At 40.0% G+C, this 20,906-nt stretch overlaps 1 protein-coding gene across 3 annotated transcripts in view; it reads left to right on the top strand.

Moving 5' to 3' along the window:
• Positions 1-20,290, top strand: part of TNFRSF11B (TNF receptor superfamily member 11b) — a 73,700-nt gene extending 53,410 nt beyond the window's left edge. For all 3 annotated transcript variants that reach the window (XM_065586063.1, XM_005303382.5, XM_042861025.2), the window contains exons 2-5: positions 7,442-7,811; positions 16,118-16,312; positions 16,891-17,115; positions 19,178-20,290. In XM_065586063.1, coding sequence (XP_065442135.1) covers positions 7,442-7,811; positions 16,118-16,312; positions 16,891-17,115; positions 19,178-19,566 — 1,179 coding nt within the window. In that variant the 3' untranslated portion in view covers positions 19,567-20,290. The remainder of the gene's footprint in view (positions 1-7,441; positions 7,812-16,117; positions 16,313-16,890; positions 17,116-19,177) is intronic.
• The last annotated feature ends 616 nt before the right edge of the window (positions 20,291-20,906 follow it).

The raw sequence follows: 20,906 nt of genomic DNA, 5'->3' as shown, positions 1-20,906 counted from the left end.
TGCCTTCACTAGCAGGACCAAGTACTGATTTTGCCCCAGATTCCCAAGTGGCCCCCTCAAGGATTGAACTCACAACCCTGGGTTTAGCAGGCCAGTGCTCAAACCACTGAGCTATCCCTCCCCCCACATGGGGAGCCATGACTACTAATGAAAGGAGTCTTGTCCAGCACTGCTTGGTCTGAATTTTGGTGGCCAGGGGGGTTTTAAATCTGGGCATAGAAATCAGGGGAATCTTGAAAGGATTCTCAAGGATCCAACAAAGTACTTGCAAAGACTAAGTCCAGTGTTTTTAGTGTTTTTTACCTCTGCTATGTTTTTCTTTAGTACTGTTTTTTCAGAGCCTGTGTCTGGTAGTAGCATTGAATGGCAATTGTGATTGAAAGTGATAGTCGTTATATGTACAGAGGTTGAGGCTAACTGTTGAGTTCATGATTTGGGGCATAACTGGTTATGGTAGACTCCTTGTGCAGTGCCTGTAGGGTCTATTACAGGAGTGGATGGGGGAGGTTCTCTGGCTTGCAATGTGCGGGAGGTCAGACTAGGTGATCATGATGGTCCATTCTGGCCTTAAAGTGTATGAATCGATGAGTAAGGGATTAACTGGATGCCCATTTATTATAGTTTTCTTAACCATTATTTCTGACTCACATAAATTCAAGACAGACTGTTTTTTTCTTCAAAGTAAAACGTGCCTGTTTTGGATTTGGTGCTTAAGTAGTCATGAGTTAATGTGATCTAGTGCCAAATTCTGCTCTCAGTGAAACTGTATTGAAGTCAATAGACTTATAGTAGTTTAAAAGTCCAGAATTTTACCGTTAGTATTTAGAGTACCATGAAACGGTAAAAGGTCCAAAGTCTAACTTTAAAAAAAAACCTAACTAAAGCTCTGTTTCCTCCTACTTAAAATCCTCCTAAAAGACTTTCAATTGCAGTATTGATGCCATCTAAAATCTAAAATACTCTAAAATCTTTGCTCAGGGTAGGACACATTTTCACCAATAGGCATTCAAACAAGAGGTTTTCAGTCTGTCAACTTATTGTGTTTTTTCAGATGACAAACATATCAAAGCCTTGCATGGTGACAGGTTTCAGAGTAGCAGCCGTGTTAGTCTGTATCAGCAAAAAGAACGAGGATATTTGTGGCACCTTGGAGAATAAGAAATTTATTTGGGCACAAGCTTTTGTTAGCTAAAACCCACTTCATCGGATGCATGCAGTGGAAAATACAGTAGGAAGATATATATACACAGAGAACATGAAAAAATGGTATGGCAACACCCATTTTTTCATGTACCCCGTGTATATATATCTTCCTACTGTATTTTCCACTGCATGCATCCGATGAAGTGGGTTTTAGCCCACAAAAGCTTATGCCCAAATAAATTTGTTAGTCTCTAAGGTGCCACAAGTACTCCTCGTTCTTTTTGCAAATACATCAAACTTATCTCTGGAGTTCAGATGATGGGCTGCAAATCTTCAGCTAGTGTCAATGGGCTTCACTAACATTAGTGGAACTATGCCCCATTTACTCCAACTGAAGTTCTGGCTCATCGATATAGTTAATTCAATATACTGTTTTTTCTGTTTAGGCCACCAGCCCAAAAACTGAGGCTGTGCTTTCATTTAGTCTAAAATGCCTGTTTCTTATGGGTGGAGGTGGGGTGCTTAATATTTTCTTTCAGCCTATTCTAGCCACAGGCCTTTCACATTAATAGGAGTTTTGCCTGAATGAGGAATAGGCTTAGTCCCGGGAGGGGGTGGGGGGCAGCCATCTGCTATATAGATTACCATGCACACCCAAGTTAGGAATGACCCAAAATCAAGCAGATGCAGAAAAATGTAAGCTCTTTGGGGCAGAGACTGTGTTTTTGTTGTGTGTTTGAACAGCACCTGCCACACTGGGGTCCTGATTCATGAGTAGGGCTCCTGGGCACTCTTCTAATACAAATAATAAATAATAATAATGCTGTGTAGTGCCTTTCTGCACATTCTTCTATAACACTTCTGAAACTCAGGTAGACACCTAACTGTGGATTCAGGAGCTTAACATTAGGCCTTCAGTTTACACAGTTCTGACTAGAATGCCAAAAGTGTTGTATCTTAAGTTGTATCTTAAGTGTGTTGTATCTTAAATTGAAGATATTCCTCTGAACAATAGATTTCCTTGCCTCGGTCTTAAGGGGTCATTTTGCTGGGCCTACAGAACTGTGGGTAAAGGGCAATGAGACATGGGAATGACGTTCTGTGAATGTATGGATGAATAACATGGCACTGGGTTCAAACTAAGTTTAATATCTGCTAGAACATTGAGACACAAATTTGATTTATACCTGTAATGTTACTTAAAAACCTTTAATGAAACAGAATAGCATGGTACTATGTACTTAAGGGTGAGCCAATGAGCGACAGTCTGGATTATTTCATTTATACATCTGCACAAGGTGTGTTTCAAGGAATAGAAGAAGAATATTGCCTAGTGCCTGTGATGTTTTTTTATTTTTAAAACAAACAAGCAAACAAACAACCTGGCCTGCTGAATGGTCTTTCTCTTTTATATCCACATTTAGATTATTATGGGTGCTGCTCCACTACAAAAGGGTAGAGATTCAAATGAGTAGATTCACCCATGCACAGGTCTGTTTGGTTTTTTTACCCCCACCAGAATGGACTTCGGTGGTCCCAAAAGCTATATTTGTATTAACTCCCCTCTGAACCTGGCTGGAATAATTTGCTTATAATTTTTAATGAGTTGCATCATTTAGGACCAGATCCTGTAAGGCAGTGAGTGCCCCCTCTCTTCCTCACTGTCTCCCCTGCCATCTGCCCTGATTATGGGAGCTGAGCTCTTTGGAAAAACTGCCCCAACCCCTACAACAAAATCTCATACTTGCCTCCCCTATGTGGTCTTCTGTGGAAATCGGCAGCTAGTGACAATGGGCCAAATCCTGCTCTCCTGGGTGCTGAGCACTCTGGGAAATGTGCTTCTGTGTGCACAAAGAGAGAATGAATGGTAAGCGCTAGAATTCTACAACTGCAGTAAGAGATGGCTTGTCTTTTATGGAAGCATTCAGATGCATTACAGTGTAGAGATATTCTGTACCCAGGACCTGCTGTAATTTCCATTCAAGCTGCATAATAATTTTCACATAATGCCAGCTTCCCATCTGCACTGAGTACTATCTGAAGCTCTCAGAGCTCCATAAACATCTAAATTACAGCATTTGGCTTAGAATTGTCATTTCAGTTTCTCCACCTCACGCTGAAGTCTGACAAATGCTGCTCTAATGTGCTGTGTATGCCCATGCAAGTGTTTAGGATATTCAGGAGGGTGGTTTCATTCTTGCTAAATGAGCTGTCTGATGAAGAGAAAAACAAACCCTAAAAGGAATCTTGGACTGTTAACAGCCACGATTTATGAGATTATCAAGGCTTTTTTCTTACTAGAGTAATAGTCAGAGGTTTACCAAGGGTGGGTATGTGGCTCATCAGTGAAAAGCAATTCATTTTTCAAAAATGTACTACACCCTCTTTTTAAATAGCTTCTGTGAATCAGATACAGACATTTAAGAAAAATAGAGCTGTAAATCATCAAGACAAATTCGAATTAGAAATAAAGCACCCATTTTTAACAGTGAGTGTGATTAACTATTGGAACAAAGTACTGAGGGAAGGGGTAGATTCTCCTTCTTATTATGTCTTCAGATGAAGACTGAATGCCTTTCTGGAAGACATGTGTAACTATATGCATCCGAAGAAGTGGGCTGTAGTCCACGAAAGCTTATGCTCTAATAAATTTGTTAGTCTCCAAGGTGCCACAAGTACTCCTGTTCTTCTTTTTGCGGATACAGACTAACACGGCTGTTACTCTGAAATATAGCATGCTTGTGACCATCATGGAGTCCGCTCTGCGGGCAGCTACAGCCAAGAAAAGGCACGCGTAGGAATGCAGCAGGGAAACTCCCTTCCACTCGGAGGTGCTGGAACAATTTGTATAGTGGGGGTGCTGAGAACCATTGAACCAAACTATAAACCCTGTATCTGATGGAAACCACTTCAACTCCTAGTTCCAGTACCTATGCTTCCACCCCAGAAACACCTGTTCCAAATCCCCCAGAGTAAATACACACACACACTACAGTGGAATAGTACAATGAATATAGGAAAGGGAAATACTTTATTTATTTACTGAGGGATGAATGGAGAAAAACAACAGGGGAAAAAGATAGGGGGAACAGTAAAACAGAGTTACATCTAACATGAGGACCCATCAGGCTGGTGGTACCACAATATAAAAGGATAGACACTGAGCACTGCATCTAGATTCAAATGTTAGGAATCCTGGGCAGAGTTCCAGTCCAGCAGTGGGTCTTCCTGGTCATCTTCCGCACCAGTAAACTTTCCCCAGCAACCCCCTCCGGTGCCCTCTTCTACTGCTCTGCACAAACCCACACAGCGCGACAACCTCCCCACTTAACTAGCTATAACTTCCTTCCTTATTCCCAACACAAGGTCACAAGCCCTAGTACTCACGGTCCCATGCAGCGCTGGGTGACAGTGATACTGGGTCTGGCTTTGGTTTGGCCTTCTCCGGTGATTCCTTCTTGTCACAGTGTTCCTCCTGGTTCCTGTCCTGGGACATCCCTGGTCGGCTGCTCTGTCCCTCCCAAGCTTCAGGCTGGTTCTCAGCTGCTTCTGTACGTGAGGGCCTGCTCAATTTGGGGCTCTTGTCTGGAGCTCCAGAAACACACACTCCCCTGTGGCTTTCCCTACCGTAACTCCCCTCCCTTTGGAACAACTAGGCCTTCCTCTGCCTCAGGTTTTAAAGGAGTCGTGCTCTCTAAACCCCGAGGGAAATACACAGGCTTTAGTCATGCACAGTTTATTGGGCTCAATGAAAGGGTAACTGGGTGAAATTCTATTCCCTGTGTTATATAGGAGGTCAGACGAGATGATCTCATAGTCCTTTCTGATCTTAAAATTATGAATGAACCTATGAAAGCTATGCTTCCATGGGCAGCACATAATGGAGGCTGGGAGAGGCTAAGCCTCCCCAAACCTCCTCTAATGCTTCCCGCCATGGCCCCAAGGCTGGCCTGTGGTGGGGCTCAGTGCTCCTCTGGACAACCAGGACTCGGACAGGCAGGCGGGCCAGGGTGGATTGGGAAGGTGGGTGGGCCAGGGTGGCTTGGGCACGCTGGCCAGCCGGGGCTCAGGGCAGCTTGGGTGCACGGGCCAGGGTGGCTTAGGCAGGCTGGCCGGGGCTCGTCTGGGCCCAGCAGGTGAGAGTGGAGGGATGGAGTGGGGGCAGGGTCTTGGTGTAATGGGAGGGGCATGGGGCTAGCCTCCCTGAATGGGGGGTTCATGCGCCATCCATGTGTGCTGCACTTCCATAATTTCCTAATGGAGGACTGCGTAAATCAGGGGAGGCAGAGAAAGCCTTCTGACCCCTAACAAAGCAGCGGTGACCAAAAGTCGGTACAATCTGATACATAGGTGCTGGAACTAGGGTCGTTGGGTGTGCTGCCACACCCGCAGGCTTGAGGTGGATTCCATTATATACAGGGTTGACAGTTTGGTTCAATGTCTCTCAGCACCCTCACTATAAAAATGATTCCAGCACCCCTGATTAAATAGCTGTTTGGAAACCAACATGATAATCAGGTGATGGTCACATGTCCACTTCTCCCATTGATACCAGTTTTGGTTTTGTACCTGAGGTTTTGCTTATGTAGAGTGCAAATCTGGTTCCCTTGAATGAAGCCTCAATACGGAAGCTAATGCTGAATGGGCATAGAATGTGAGCTACCACTTATACCTAGAGATGGCTCTTCAAGGTCAGGGTAAGGGTATGTTGGTGGTGGGATGGTGTGGAGAAGCTTGTGGGTTGCCATTGCCTGTGTTACATTTGTTCTATGTATCAACAGAGAACTATGGAGCTAGAGCTATCAATCCAGCACCACTGTTGGACAGCCAAATATACTTTAAATAAATAATGTTCTCCTGGTATAAAGCTTCATATTCAGTTCTCATTATAATCCATTCTAGAAGATGAATCCCTCAGTAACACACACGTACTTGTTTTCCACAAATAGAGGTAATACATAGGACCTGATTCATATAATGTTTGTAAAACCAACAATATATAAAAGAGTAGCAATGAACACAATATTTGGCTGGAGCAGTGTTCTGGGTCCCAGGGCTATACCCATACCTACTGACATCACGTGTATCCCAGCACTTTATGCATGGAAGTAAACAAGTACACTCATACATTTTGTTGATGCATTACTGGAGAAACTGCAAAAAAAAATTGTATTTAGATGACAAAATAATGACATTCCTCAAATGACTGCAGGAAGTTGAACTGATTATTCATAAGGTAGTTCCCAGTATAGTGTTAGTATTGTTACAGGTGCATGTGCCTTTTGGATAAGGCGTAAAAGTGAGATCCCATGACAGGAAGCATTAGCCCTAGTGTTCTGGGGCATTCCATCTTGGGAGATTACATTCTACCCTCCTAAATCCTCCCTGCAATTTCAGTTAGCTGCAGCATTTTTCACATCTGTCTAAAACTATTGTTTAGTGTTGCTGTTGGATATTAAATAGCAGTTACATTTTATCACAGGAGTGACTGAATGTCAGGGCTAGATTAAATGAAAGGAACTTAAAAAAAGCATGTGCTACATTTATTTGATTGTTAAAAATAAATATAGGGAAGGAGTGTCCTTTGAATTTTGATCTACCTTTTTGGTAATAGTGCAATCTAGTAGTTTTTTTCTATCACAGCATAATTAAAATTGCTCAACAGTACAATAATATATTTATCAATTCTGTTGCACTATAAGTGTGCATGATGGTTCACGATACAGATGGCCTGATTCTCCTCTCACTTACATCAATGTAAATCAGGAGCCATTCCACTGAAATCAGTGGGTCGGATCCACGGTTGGAGCAAACAAGCACTGCTCCTTGGCCTACTGGAGTTACACTAGTGTAAGCGAGAAGACAATCCAAATCCACAGTCCTGTTCCCAAAGCATTTACAGTACCTAAGAGCCCTCTCCTGCAAAGAACTGCTTAAGGGATTTTCCATTTGTTAGTTAATGAATAGACCCAGGAAAATAGAGGGGTATCACCGTAAAATCATGCTATTTAATTGGTTAGGGTTAGAGTGGACTTTGTTGGTTTCAGAATATTTTAATAGTTGTAATACGGAATGCCTGATTTTTCTTTCAAATATTAAATTTTCTATGATAATGTAGCCACTGGAGAGTGGGAAAGTTGGTTCATGTTCTTATATATTGCTGCAGTACATCTTTTTTTAATGACTTTGAAGAGACAGACATGATTAAATACATAAGCACATAGAACTGTAGGGGTTTTTTTTGGCTGTGCTGTATTATAGAACTAAAGAGAACAATATTTTATTTTCCTTTTACTAGTTCTTGGATATCTCTGTTAAGTGGACAACTCAAGAAACCGTTCCCCCAAAGTATCTCCATTATGACCCAGTAACATCTCGCCAACTGATGTGTGACCAGTGCCGGCCGGGAACCTATGTAAAACAGCACTGTACAGCTACAAAAAAGACTGAATGTGCACCATGTCCAGATCAGTACTATGCAGAGGACTGGAACAACAACGATGAATGCCAATACTGCAACACAGTGTGCAAAGAGCTGCAGTATGTGAAGCAAGAATGCAACAGTACACAGAACCGCATCTGTGAATGTACTGAAGGGAGATACCTTGAGCTAGAATTTTGTTTAAGGCATACAGAATGTCCTCCTGGATTTGGTGTAGTACAACCAGGTACGTGTCTTCTTTCAATATGCAACAGAATTAATTAGAGCTGTACAAAGCATTAAAGACTTGTGGCACTTAAAGATTAGGAAACAAGCTTGTCCAGATGAAATTACAGACTAATAAATGGCAAAGCTAATACAACCTGTTACCGTTGTGACATTGCTTTGGACTATAGCCAAAGGAACATTTCTCAGTGGAATACTCTGCTCCTACTGAATGTGTAATTTAATGGCAGTACAAATGTAGCAAATTGCACTCTAATGAGAAACATGATGGATAGCCTCTTTTAAAGGAACATTATCTGGGATACAGTATTTCTGTTCTGTCATTTTGAAATCTGCTGTTTTAAGCCACTGTGTATCTTGACAAACACCAGAAGCATTAACTGATACAGTACCAAGAGCATAATTATAACAATATTAATGTAGCTCTAGAGTCAGAGCAAAATGTGGTAATAATTAATTACCGGTCTCCTAAATGGGAACTGCAAGAGAAACCATTATTATTATCATCCAAAGACCAGCCAACTACTTCTTTGTCAAACAAGCTGGTAACATGCTGTATGTCTGTGAGGGATAAAGGCCGTAGCAATGTTGTTTTCGTGGAGCATTTTCTTCATTTTAGACAAAATAAATTGTTAAGACTAAGTTCCTGTCTTGAAACAAAATATTTTGTCATCCTGCAAATGACTTGGCCCAGGCTAGTGCCAACATTGAATGTGGCCTAAAAGAAATGGAAGCTGGCATTCTGCCTAATCATAGTTACACCATATCCTTCATGCTACTGCATAGATCTATATGGCATTTAAATTGTTTCATGGGCTCTGATTGTGCAACAGGATCTACATGCACAGACTTCTATGCCTGTGTTGAATCCCACTGAATTTTGGGTGTAGAGATCCATGCAGGCAAAAATCTATGGATTTCTGGGCATAAGGATTCATGCAGGTTTGGGGCCATAGTTATATCACTGTTAACTTTGAAACTCTAGGAGCAGAAAAGCAAAGGATAATGAACGGGAATTTCAAAAGTAGTTAGCATTGGCCTACCTCTATTCCTATTGAAGCCAGTGACAGTTATATTATTGACCTTAGTGGGAGTACAGTTAGGCCACCAGTGAGTATGTTTGAAAGAAGTGAGCTGAGGGTTTAAGAGGATCCAAATTCTGAACATTCAGCTCCTTATCGATTTGGTATAAAAATCAATCTTCCTAGCACTGAGTAATTACTTTGGAGACTGTATCATTGTGTGTTTCACCTGAACAAAGATGTGTGTGTATGCTCTATGGTTGTGGATGATGTAAATACACAGCAGGGTTTTAGATGTGACCAGCAACATATGTGAATTTGTACTTTTTATGCAACAGAAGAGGAGGGTTAAAGAGTTATTGTCGATGCATGGTGGTGCTGTCCACATCTGGTCTGACTGATGTGGCTGTGCTGTGCATACTAGATTAAACAACTCAGTCTAGTAATCCATCAGTCAAGTAATTTGTCCTTTATTAAAACAAATAAACTGTTTCTGACAGTAGCAGTAGCAGATTCACATGGCTATGATGTGAATAGCCCGTAGAACAGACTTTTTTCTTCAGTGGTCCCTCGCAAGTCTTCTTCCTGTGATTCAGCATCGGAGGATTTAGACTCCCTAAATCTCTCAAAATTGCATCTTCCAACCTCATTTGTGGTCAGTCCCATGCTCTGATTCCTTTGACCTCAGACCTACAAAACTTCTGTAAAAGTGTATCTTCTGCACATTGGACATAATTCCATCGTTGCTGTCATCGCTGGTGCAAGATTGCAACTTGCCAGGATTGTCTAAGTATCTCCTTGTTTGTGACAAAATCAAACCAATGGCTGTTAAGAATATGCCACAATTTTTGATACTGAAAACTGTTTAGTTTCCTCTCCATAGTTGTTTTTAACTGCCATGTTTCTGCTCCATATAACACTTCTGCATTAAACACTCATATCTTAGTTGTCACACAAACATTCCGCTGCCCAAACAGAGGTCTTTGAAGATGCTCAAATGCCACTGATGAAAGAATGATCCGACATATAACTTCTTCGGCTATTCAATCTCCTGCTGTCAAGCAACTACCCAAATAGACAGGTTTCAGAGTAGCAGCCGTGTTAGTCTGTATCCGCAAAAAGAAGAACAGGAGTACTTGTGGCACCTTAGAGACTAACAAATTTGTTAGTCTCTAAGGTGCCACAAGTACTCCTGTTCTACCCAAATAGACAAAACTATTCACCCATTCAGTCTATTGCAATCTACATACAATATCAGCAGGTCATTCATTTCCATTTTATAGGAGGTATACCTAGCTTTGGTTTGTCATCATTGATCTTAAATCCCATAGATTCTGTAGTGTGTCGCAACTCTTCCAGCATTAGCTGTAGTTGGTCAGTAGTCTCTCCAAGTAAAGCAATATCATCCACATACTCAAGATCCTCTAAAGATGAATCTTTAAGTTTCACACCTTCTACTTTGGCCTCAAGCAGGTTTCTCATCATATTGTCTATTAGAACATTAAATAATATAGATGAGAGACCGCATCTCTGGAGTACTTCTGATTCTTCTGAAAACCAGTCTCTAATATAATCTTTGACCCTCATACGGCTAAATGTACAGTGGTACAGGTCCTCCACTAGGCCCACTAAGTCCTCAGGCACTCCATACTGGTATAGCAGTATCCACAATTCTGATTGATACACTGGGTCAAAAGCAGTTACAAAGTCTGTAAATGAGGTGTTAACTTCCTTTGGTCACTCTAGTCATTTTCAATAACATTTTGCAGACCGTATATTGCATGGACTGTAGGTTGACCTGTAAAGAAACCACACTCATTGTTTTTTGGTTGAGATAGTATTTCAGTCAGTTCAGTAGTATGATCATACACCCCTGCCCTGAGATAGACAACAACATTATTCCCCTATAATTTGAGCAAGCTGATTGTTCTCTTCTTTTGAAAAAAAAATGATGCAGCTGTTTTTTCAATCTTCTGGAATGTGATCAGTTTCCCAAACTTTAAAGACAAATCTGAAGCCAATGAACTAAATCCGGGTCTCCACTCATTAGCAGTTCTGATGAAGTATTGTCAAGACCAGGTGCTTTATCATTTTCTAACTGTTTGACAATAAGCATCACTTCCTCTAATGTCACCAGCCTGTTTTCTACAGGGTTCATTTTTGGATGAAGTTGTAGGTTATGCCTTGATGGGTTTCTGTTCACTAATTCACAATAATGCCAATGCTTAGGTTGTGCATCAATATCATGGCAGAATTCTCCATTTTTGTCCTTAACTGGAAGAAGCTGTGAGAATGGATGTCCAATTAGGACTTTCAAAGTGTCAAATACACATTTCTGATCATGTCTTTTAGAGGCTTCCTCAATGCACTGTGCCATACAAGTCCACCATTGCTTACAATCACTTCGACAAGCCCTCTTGACTACTTATTCAAAACATTTCTTTTCCTGTATTGCCTATTTCCTCCCCTTGTCATTGACTCAACTCTGACTTTCCAGTGCATCCATTCTGTAATTCACCTCTTTTTTCTCCTATAATTTGATGGTATCATCTTTAATCCAATGTTTCTTTTTCATTCTCCTTCGTCCAGTTGTTCTCCAGCAGTCTCTGTGATAGAATCCCGAAATAAAGAATCCCATTCTTCCTTCACGGTACACAGCTGGTTATCCAATATACAATATTTGTTGGAAATCGCTACCATGTAGCTATTAACAATTGCTTCAACATGAAACTTATCAACATTGAAGCATTTCAATGCAATACATACATGTCTCTGGCACTTCTTTGAATATCATTGTTGCTATTAGAAGCAAATCAATACTCCTAAATACTCATACATCCCAGAGGAGTTTAGTCAAGAGCGTCTGAACTAGAATGTGATCCAAGATTTTACTGTCACCCAATTCTTGTGCTGAAACCAGATACCATTAAAATAGTCCAATAGCTTGATAGTATCTGATAAAATAATACAGATGAATAATAACGATTAAGGCACAGGACCGGGAGTCAGAAGATATAGGTCATATTCTCAACTCTGCGATAGTTTCTTGTATGATCTTCAGGCAAAATCATCCAACCTCTCTGTGCCTCATTTTCCTAATTTGTAAACTGGAGTAATAATAGTCACCTCTTACACAGTGTGTTCTTTGGCTTAACATGCTAATGTTTGTCAAGGACTTCATGATCCTTGGATGGAAGGTGTTATAGAAACGTGCAGTAATAAGAATAGAGGCAGGTACAAACTTGAGATTGGTTAGTGCCTAGAGAAGAGAATGAAGGGAAGGAGACACAGGAAAACAAAGGAATGTCTCAGAGATAAGTCTTTTTCAACTGTAATGCCCCAATCTCCAAAGCTGCAGAACTGCTTTCCTAGTCATGCTCATACAGAAAGAGGCAAGGGATTAAATATCGTAGGAACATTAGCTGAAGCTTTTAGTGCTACACTATTCGTTGGTACGCAGATTGCAAAAGCATTGTTAAATAAGAAGTTTGATGTAGTGGCTTTTACAGCTAGGTTAGAAGCAAGACTCAAGGGGCCTGAAACAAAGTACACAAGGATGTCCATTTGGAAGACGCACAAAAGAAGTCTGGGTTGTGTGGGAAGCCTGCTTACTGTATCCATCAAAGGATAATAAAATAATGGCTAACAAAACTGAAGTCATCAATCCAAGACCAAGCCAAATGTGTTAGGCTTTGAGAAGAAGACAAATGATCTAATCACATAATCTTTTGGAGAGATGGGTTCCCAAACCACAGCAGAGTGCATCAATTAAACAGCAATTAGGCCTCAAATAAGAAACAGAGATACAGACTCTGGCAACACAATTACTTTTATAATCTTCAGGTTTTTAAGACAAGGCAATTGCTGGAAAACTTAAAGACAGTGAACCAAATTTTGTTCTCAGTCACATCTATGCAACATCACTCAAGACAATGTGTTTGCACTGGTGTAACTGAGGGTGGAGTGTGGCCTTAGTCTATCAAAAATATCCTTCATAATTACACATGGAAACAATGTGGTCCAGTGGAGAATCGGAATCTGACTACTGTTCCCAGTTGCCACTGCCTCAGTGTAACCTTGAGCAAATCACTTAATCTCTCTGCTTCTCAGTTTCCATATCTATTACTGCAGATAAAGGACAATTAACCATCTTTGTAAAGTACTTTGAGATCCATTGAAGTATAGCACTATAAAATTAAGTATATTAAGTATATTTTTCTTCCTTGATCTTAGTCCTGGCATCCAGGCTATGAGGCATACATTGGTGACACTATAAATCTTTCAGTGGCAAGGGAATCAAAGCAGAGGTCACCCTCCTGGCCAAATATTAGGTATGCTACACCATCAAAGCATATTTATTCTGGGAAGTGATCCTACTGTCAGACTATTAGACGCTGTTAATTTAGCAGCCATCCAAGAGAGCTCATTGCACATGATTTGTTTCTCTTGGAAACAAAAGGGCCTCACTCTTCTCTGGGACTGTTCCTATATTTGGACTATAGTATATATAGCCTCTTTCTCCTACAAAATTGATTCTGGCAACTGGAAATGTCTTATTTTAATTAATTTTGTAAACTGATCAGATTGTTTCTCACACTGGTGCTCTATAGTCTGTTTAGTTCTTGTAATTTACTAAGGTTTGGTATTTTGTAGTTCTAATAACATATGCCTCTTACTTTTGAAACTCATTTTAACTAGAATGTGAGTTCCTTCGAAGGACTGATAAGGAACTAGAATTGAGCCAAAATTAGAACCTCAAAGCAAAGTATCTTCAAATTGCAAAGAAGAACAGGAATTTAATCTGTTGACTTAAATCAGCCATTATAACTTTGATTCTAGGTCAGATCAAAACTACATGGGGCTTGTTTTCTGGTTTGGGTATGGATGCAACTGAAATCACACAGTAACATCTATTCTCCAGACATTTCACCTCAAAATGACATAAATTACATGAGATTACCTGACCGTACAAAGGTGGACCATTTTTCAAGAACAATCTTTGAGATCTGATCCTGTCAAATCCAAACCAAGCCTTTGCCACTCTCTGCACTATGGTGCCCAATAATGTGGCAGACTTCCTAAGAGAAATCCACTTGGGAGTTAATGCAGATTAAAGCAGTGTTACCTCTCACTTTGCACCTGCTATTCGCCTCAAGCGGGCACCAGGGGGGACAGTCAATGGCAGCACACATTCTAAGTGAGGGAGGCTGGAGGAGCAGTGCAAAGGTGCCATACTGCTTTAACCATGTAGAACCTGGGACTCTGCTGGGTTTCCAGATCACCCACCCTATTCCTTTCCCATTCAGAGGAAGATACAGAAGAAACTCTGCATGGAGTTTCCATGTACTTTGTCACCCCCTGCAGGTATTTTTGGGAATGAGGACAATCTATCTCCATCTCCCAAAATATGGAGATGCTAATCTCTTTGGAAGGAACAACCTGAAAAAGCAGCATATCTGTGGTAGGGGAAAGTCCACCAGAAATTCTCTTAGCAATGGTAGTTGATGCCTGATCATCTGAAATGTGCAGATCTCTGTCAGTTGGACTTTCATATTGTTTACGGCAGCTGTCGTTGCATAATATTAGCAGATTAAAAAGGCAAACCTGTATGTAGCCTTCTGTGGTGCATTATTCTGTCACTATCTTTTAGAGGGTTGGCTATTGCAAAATTAATTTCTTTTAAGTAATTGTATAGAATCACTTTTGATGTTCAGATATGCTCTCCTGCACATGTTTTTACTCATTATCTAGTAAAAGCAGAAGTTCTGCGTTTGAGTATATATAAATATACTCTTTATTTCTTGGCTACTTGAAAACTCAGAGATTCATATCCTTTTGTTTCTAAGGGAGTCTTAGAAATGTAAAATTGTAGTAAAGGTGGATTTGCTTATTTTAACGCAAACCTCTGTGCATTTAGCTTTTAACAGCAACTACTCCCAAAATACACTAGATGGAGGCATTTTCAAATGCAAATATAGTCCTCAATTCCAGCAAAGAATTGAATAATAGACTATAGACTAATAGACTTAAAGGTCAGAAGGGACCATGTCTTTAATGCATCCTTATTCGATAAAGCATTTACTCATGTGCTTGAATTTGGGCACATACTTAAGTCCCATTGGTTTCAGGGAGACTTAAGCATGTGCTTAAAGTTAAGAGCATGCTTAAATGCTTTGTTGAATAGGAATGTACTGCTCAATTGGGGATATATTGTATGAGCTTTGATTTGAGCCGGTATTTTCCTTTGATAGACTCTTCGTAGTAGCTGCCTAGCTTAAGTTTCATGCATTAATCTTCTCCCTTTCAGTCAATGCGGTGCAGTAATGTTCCATGTTTTCTCAGTTATTTAACTATTATATTATAATAGCATATATAAAGAAAGGGAGGAAAGTCACCGTGGATGAATGGTTTTAATTTAAAGGCCAATATGTAGACTGGGGTAGGCAATCTATGGCACATGTGCCAAAGGCAGCACGCGAGCTGATTTTCAGTGGCACTCACACTGCCCGGGTCCTGGCCACCGGTCTGGGGGGCTCTGCGTTTTAATTTAATTTTAAATGAAGCTTCTTAAACATTTTAAAAACCTTATTTTACATACTTTACATACATCAATAATTTAGTTATATATTATAGACTTATAGAAAGAGACCTTCTAAAAACGTTAAAATGTATGACTGGCACGTGAAACCTTAAATTAGAGTGAATAAATGAAGACTTGGCACACCACTTCTGAAAGGTTGCCGACCCCTGATGTAGACAGTATTCAAATTATATTACAGAACACTCACAAAAAGAAGAACCTGCTTGCAACAGATTTAAATAAATGGGCTGAATTCTATTCAGTTACAACCAGAGTAATTTATTTTAGGGATCATCTGCACAGATGTAACAGAGCAAAATTTGGACCAATGTTTTGTGCCCGTTAATTGATTCTCAGAAAAAAATCTATATGGAGGAAAACTGAAGGTCAGACACCTTTTGTAAACATTTGAATAGAGCCAAGTTATCTGATGCTAATTTACAAATGTATGCAAGGATGCAAGGATGAGAAGCTCGTGTGTTTAAAAACATTATTTAACATACTTCTGTAGCATGAGCATCTGAATTTGAGAGAAAAGTTTTCAAAATTATACAAATATCTTCCAAGCAAGTGTTCATGTAGGAGTGAGAAAGCATGAAAATCCGAAGTCATGGTTTATTTTTTGCTATTTTCTTTCCTGGTACACAAAAACTCACACACAATATGTATCTTTTGTAAAAGGTAGTGGGTTTTGTTTTTCTAAAGGCACCCCTGAGAGTGACACCATTTGCCAGAGATGTCCAGAAGGATTTTTCTCAAATGAAACTTCATCCAAAGCAGCCTGTGAAAAACACACAAACTGCAGTGCACTGGGTCGTAAAATAGCACTGAATGGCAATGCGGTTCGTGACAATATGTGTCACGAAAACACAGATGCATCAGCTCAAAAATGCGGAATAGGTATGTATAATGCCAAAGTGTCCCGACAAGCATTATTAAAATGGGATTAGCAATGGCTATGGTAAAAATTATTAAAACTGTTAGGTGCTCAGATACTACGGTGATGGGCAAACTGTAAAATTCTAGTTACTGTCAATTAGATGATATAGAAGGGGTAAGAAGCCTATAGTGGTATGAAATAAAGACCAGTCCCTTAATTTAAACATGTTTTTAAAATAGTTTTTCTTACAATTCTGGACTCTCTATGTTTTGTCAGGGCCAAACAATTTCAGAAGAATTCAGACACTTGCTTGGATCATCTTGGTTTATTTCACCAAATCAATTCCCTATCATTGCAGGGGCCTCAGGCATTGGTGTACCCTGCTCCCTTCTGTTCTGTGCTTGTGGCATACAATAGTTTAGTCTCTCCTGAAAGCTGTAATTCTAGTCTATCCAGGTTATTGGCGTCAGTGCGGGAGGAATTTGGTGGGGATTAGTGTCCTATGATGTGCAGGAAGTCAGCCTAGATGATCTGCTGGCCCCTTCTAGCCTTGACTTCCAGGACTTAACCTATCTTTTTCTCTCTTATTTGTTTTTAGATGTAACCCTATGCGAGGAAGCACTTTTCAGGTTTGCTGTTCCTGAAAAACTCACTCCTAACTGGCTGAATGTACTAACGGACGGTTTGCCTGGGACAAAGATTAATGCAGAAAATATAGAAAGGATTAAACAAAAACATAGTTCTCAAGAACAGATGTTCCAACTGTTGAAATTATGGAAGCAGCAAAACAAAGAACAGGATATGGTCAAGAAGATCATTCAAGGTAATTCAGACAGCATAGCAAACACAGTTAGAAGTAACTTTTCAAATAGCACTTTTGTAATCTCCTGGGGCCAAATTCTGCCCTGGGTTGTGAGCACACTGCTCACACTGACACCAATGGGAGCTGTGTAGGTGTGATTGTGTGCAGAACTTAACCCTTTATGTTCAACAGAAAGGACCAAATTCTGCCCAGACTTCCAGTCTATGTGATCCCATTGAGTAATATGTATGGAGTGTAAATCAATGCCCCTTTGGGACCATAAGAGTAGGAAATATTGTGATACTAGGGTCCATACTGCCCTCATTTACACAAGAGCAAGAACTAGAGAAGTCAGTGGGAGCTGGGTGTGTACAGATCAGGGGAAACTCAGGCTCACAGTATATGATATAAGTAGGGCCCTACCAAATTCATGGCTGTGAAAAACACGTCACGGACCGTGAAATCTGGTCTCCACTGTGAAATCTGGTCTTTTGTGTGCTTTTACTCTATATTCTACAGATTTCACAGGAGAAACCAGCATTTCTCAAACTGGGGGTCCTGACCCAAAAATGGGTTGCAGGCGAGTTGCAAAGTTATTATAGGGGGGGTCTTGGTATTTCCACCCTTACTTCTGCACTGCCTTCAGAGCTGGGTGGCCAGAGAGTGCTGGCTGCTGGCCCAGGGTCCAGTTCTGAAGGCAGCAGCACAGAAGTAAGGGTGGCGATACCATACCATGCCACCCTTACTTCTGCACTGCTGCTGGTAGTGGCGCTGCCTTCCAAGCTGGGCTTCCGGCCAGCAGCCGCCGCTCTCCGGCCACCCAGCTCTGAAGGCAGCACTGCTGCCAGAAGCAGTGCAGCAGAAGTAAGAGTGGCAATACCACAAGCCCCTTACAATAACCTTGCAACACCCCCTCCCCCCCATTAACCCATTTTGGGTCAGGACCCCTACAGTTACAACACTGTGAAATTTCAGATTTAAATATCTGAAATCATAACATTTATGATTTTTTAAATCCTCTGATCGTGAAATTGACCAAAATGCACCGTGAATCTGATAGGGCCCTAGATATAAGCAAGGCACTATAGGTGCTGGCTTGAGAGACCTAAACCCTTTAGATATCCACGAAGAGGAATATGTGGGCACTGGCAAATCAAAATCTCAAACATACCCCTGCAAACATGCTTTTCTCTTCTTGGAAAGAGTATCCCTGCTCATTCCTTCACCTCTCTGCTGAAACTGCCACCATCGGTGTCAAAGGTGAGATTATGATGGCAGTTTTTGTGATGTTAACACTTGTTGCTGGAGTTTTCACTGAAAACCACCAAACCCTTTTCACATGAGCCACCATCAGCAACCATCAGATTTGAATGACTTTTGTTCTATAAGGAATGGATTTGAAATGGTGTCCTAGAGAAACCGTTTTTAATCTATGTCTGTTTATGCCATTGTAACATGTCTGTGCTGGAGCTGATGCTATGTTGGAACCAGTGACAGTTATAGCTAAACTGTCTAGGCATTTCCTGTATAGCAGGAGTAAAATAGTTGTGTAGTGCAATGTAAGATACAGAGCCCTGCCTCACGCACTATACATCTGACAAGATGCACATTACAAAATTGTAGAAATAAATGTGTGATAGCAAGTATGTGCGTAACTTGGGACTACTTATATGAAAAAAGTTACACACGTGCTTAAGTGCTTTGTAAGACTGAGGGTTAAAACAACAATGATAAAAGGAACAGGAGTACTTGTGGCACCTTAGAGACTAACAAATTTATTAGAGCATAAGCTTTCGTGGGCTACAGCCCACTTCTTCGGATGCATATATGCTGTAGCCCATGAAAGCTTATGCTCTAATAAATTTGTTAGTCTCTAAGGTGCCACAAGTACTCCTGTTCTTTTTGCATATACAGACTAACACGGCTGCTAATCTGAAACCAATGATAAAAGGGTTATTTGGAAATAAAACTAGGAAACATTTAGTGGGTACATGTCCTTTTCTGACTTTAGAGTTTGTTTTAAGCCATTATAAAATAGTAATGAATCATATTAATGTCCCTCCTTGATTTTTGTTTTGTGTAGATATTGATCTCTGTGAAAACAGCATTTTAAAACATATTGGCCAGGCTAATCTAACCTTTGAACATCTCAACATTCTGATGGTGAGTTTACCAGGAAAGAAAGTAAGAAAAGAAGATATTCAGCACACTATGAAGCTGTGCAAACCTACGGAACAAATTCTAAAGCTTCTTAACCTATGGAGAATAAAAAACGCTGATCAAGACACAATTAAGGCCCTAACGCATGGGCTGAAGCATTTGAAAGCATACCACTTTCCCAAAAAACCTATCCAAAGTCTGAAGAAGGTGGTCAAGTTGCTTCACAGTTTTAAAATGTACCAATTATACCAAAAACTCTTTTTTGAAATGATAGGGAACCAAGTCCAATCAGTAAAAAAACGATGTGTCTAATTCAAGATATTTTTCCATACATTCTCCACTATTTCCCCCTAATTACTGTTAGCAGTAATTAACGTAGAACATTGTTCCCCTACATTGTACGTGACTATTTATAGGAATTATGACTGGAATGGCTCTAAGCTCTCAGAGCTTAGAGGGTTTTTTTATTATTATAAAGTCACTTCTGTAAAAGCTATAATCATTTGATGACATTTAGGTCCTGATCTGCAGCCTTTGGCATCCAAAATTGAAAAGTACCACTGAAGTCATTGTGTGAGCAAAGAATGTTAGACCAGGCCTAATACAGTATTTACTATTTATATGCATTGATATAAAGGTTTTCGTTGTACATATTTATTAACTTAAATGGAAATTATATGAGACTTAAATTTAGAAAGAGAAATGAAATACAAACTATATTTTCAAGATAGACTAAAATTATCAAGTATATTTTTAAGCAGAAATTATGTAGCATTTCCTAAGAGATCCTACTTCTTTACTTTGTGGATTTTTAAAAAATTGTTACTTAGTTTTATGTGTATAAGTTGTGGTATCTTTTGGTAGGAGTTGTTTAATTTATCCAAAGTTTTTAACTCAAATAGTATAAGAAATATACCATAAATGACCTGAATATTTAAATATTCTGTGAGAAAGTGAATGTACCATATTTAAAAACTGGATGTTCAGATACGATTCTAGGATCTTATTTTATAAAACAATTAATTTTTTCAGTTTACCTTTTGTCTGTTTATGTGGTTTTTCTCATCTGAAATGTACAAACCCAATACAGATGTTTTCCTGTAGATTTTGCTCCCTGTTTTGAAGACATAGGGCCTGTTTCCCCAATGCCCCATGTCTTGTGTAGTCACTGATACCTGAACAACACAAATGCAAAGGGATTAGATAACACTGGTATTCTCACCTGGTAGCATTGTGCACTCACTACACGGGGGTCAATGATTATACAAGGTATGAAGCAATGGAGCATCAGGCTTATGGTGAGGCTTAAACAGATCTGACGCAAGCAGGTACAACCCCATTGAAGCCTGATTTCAGTTTGGACTGTAGCCTGATTTGGGGTGTGTTAGTTGTGTTGATTTAATTCATCCACCTAATTTAATTTCATCTACTTAATTTCAATTAATTAACTACTAATTTTAATAGTTTTAATACTGATTATTGTGAATATTAATTAGTATGGGTTTCAGCTCGCCAATTTGTTTGATCAGAAGATAAAGTTCGTCCTGAATCAGGCTTCACAGAGTTTATAAAAGGAACTTCGGGGGTATGACAGGAAGTTTACACTGAGACAGATGTAGTCATAAAGACCTTTTTATTAAAATCAATGAAGA

Source organism: Chrysemys picta, chromosome 2 (assembly GCF_011386835.1).
Source record: "Chrysemys picta bellii isolate R12L10 chromosome 2, ASM1138683v2, whole genome shotgun sequence".
Lineage (NCBI taxonomy): Eukaryota > Metazoa > Chordata > Testudines > Emydidae > Chrysemys > Chrysemys picta.
Note: the sequence above shows the minus strand (reverse complement) of the source record. Positions and strands in the feature narration are given on the sequence as shown.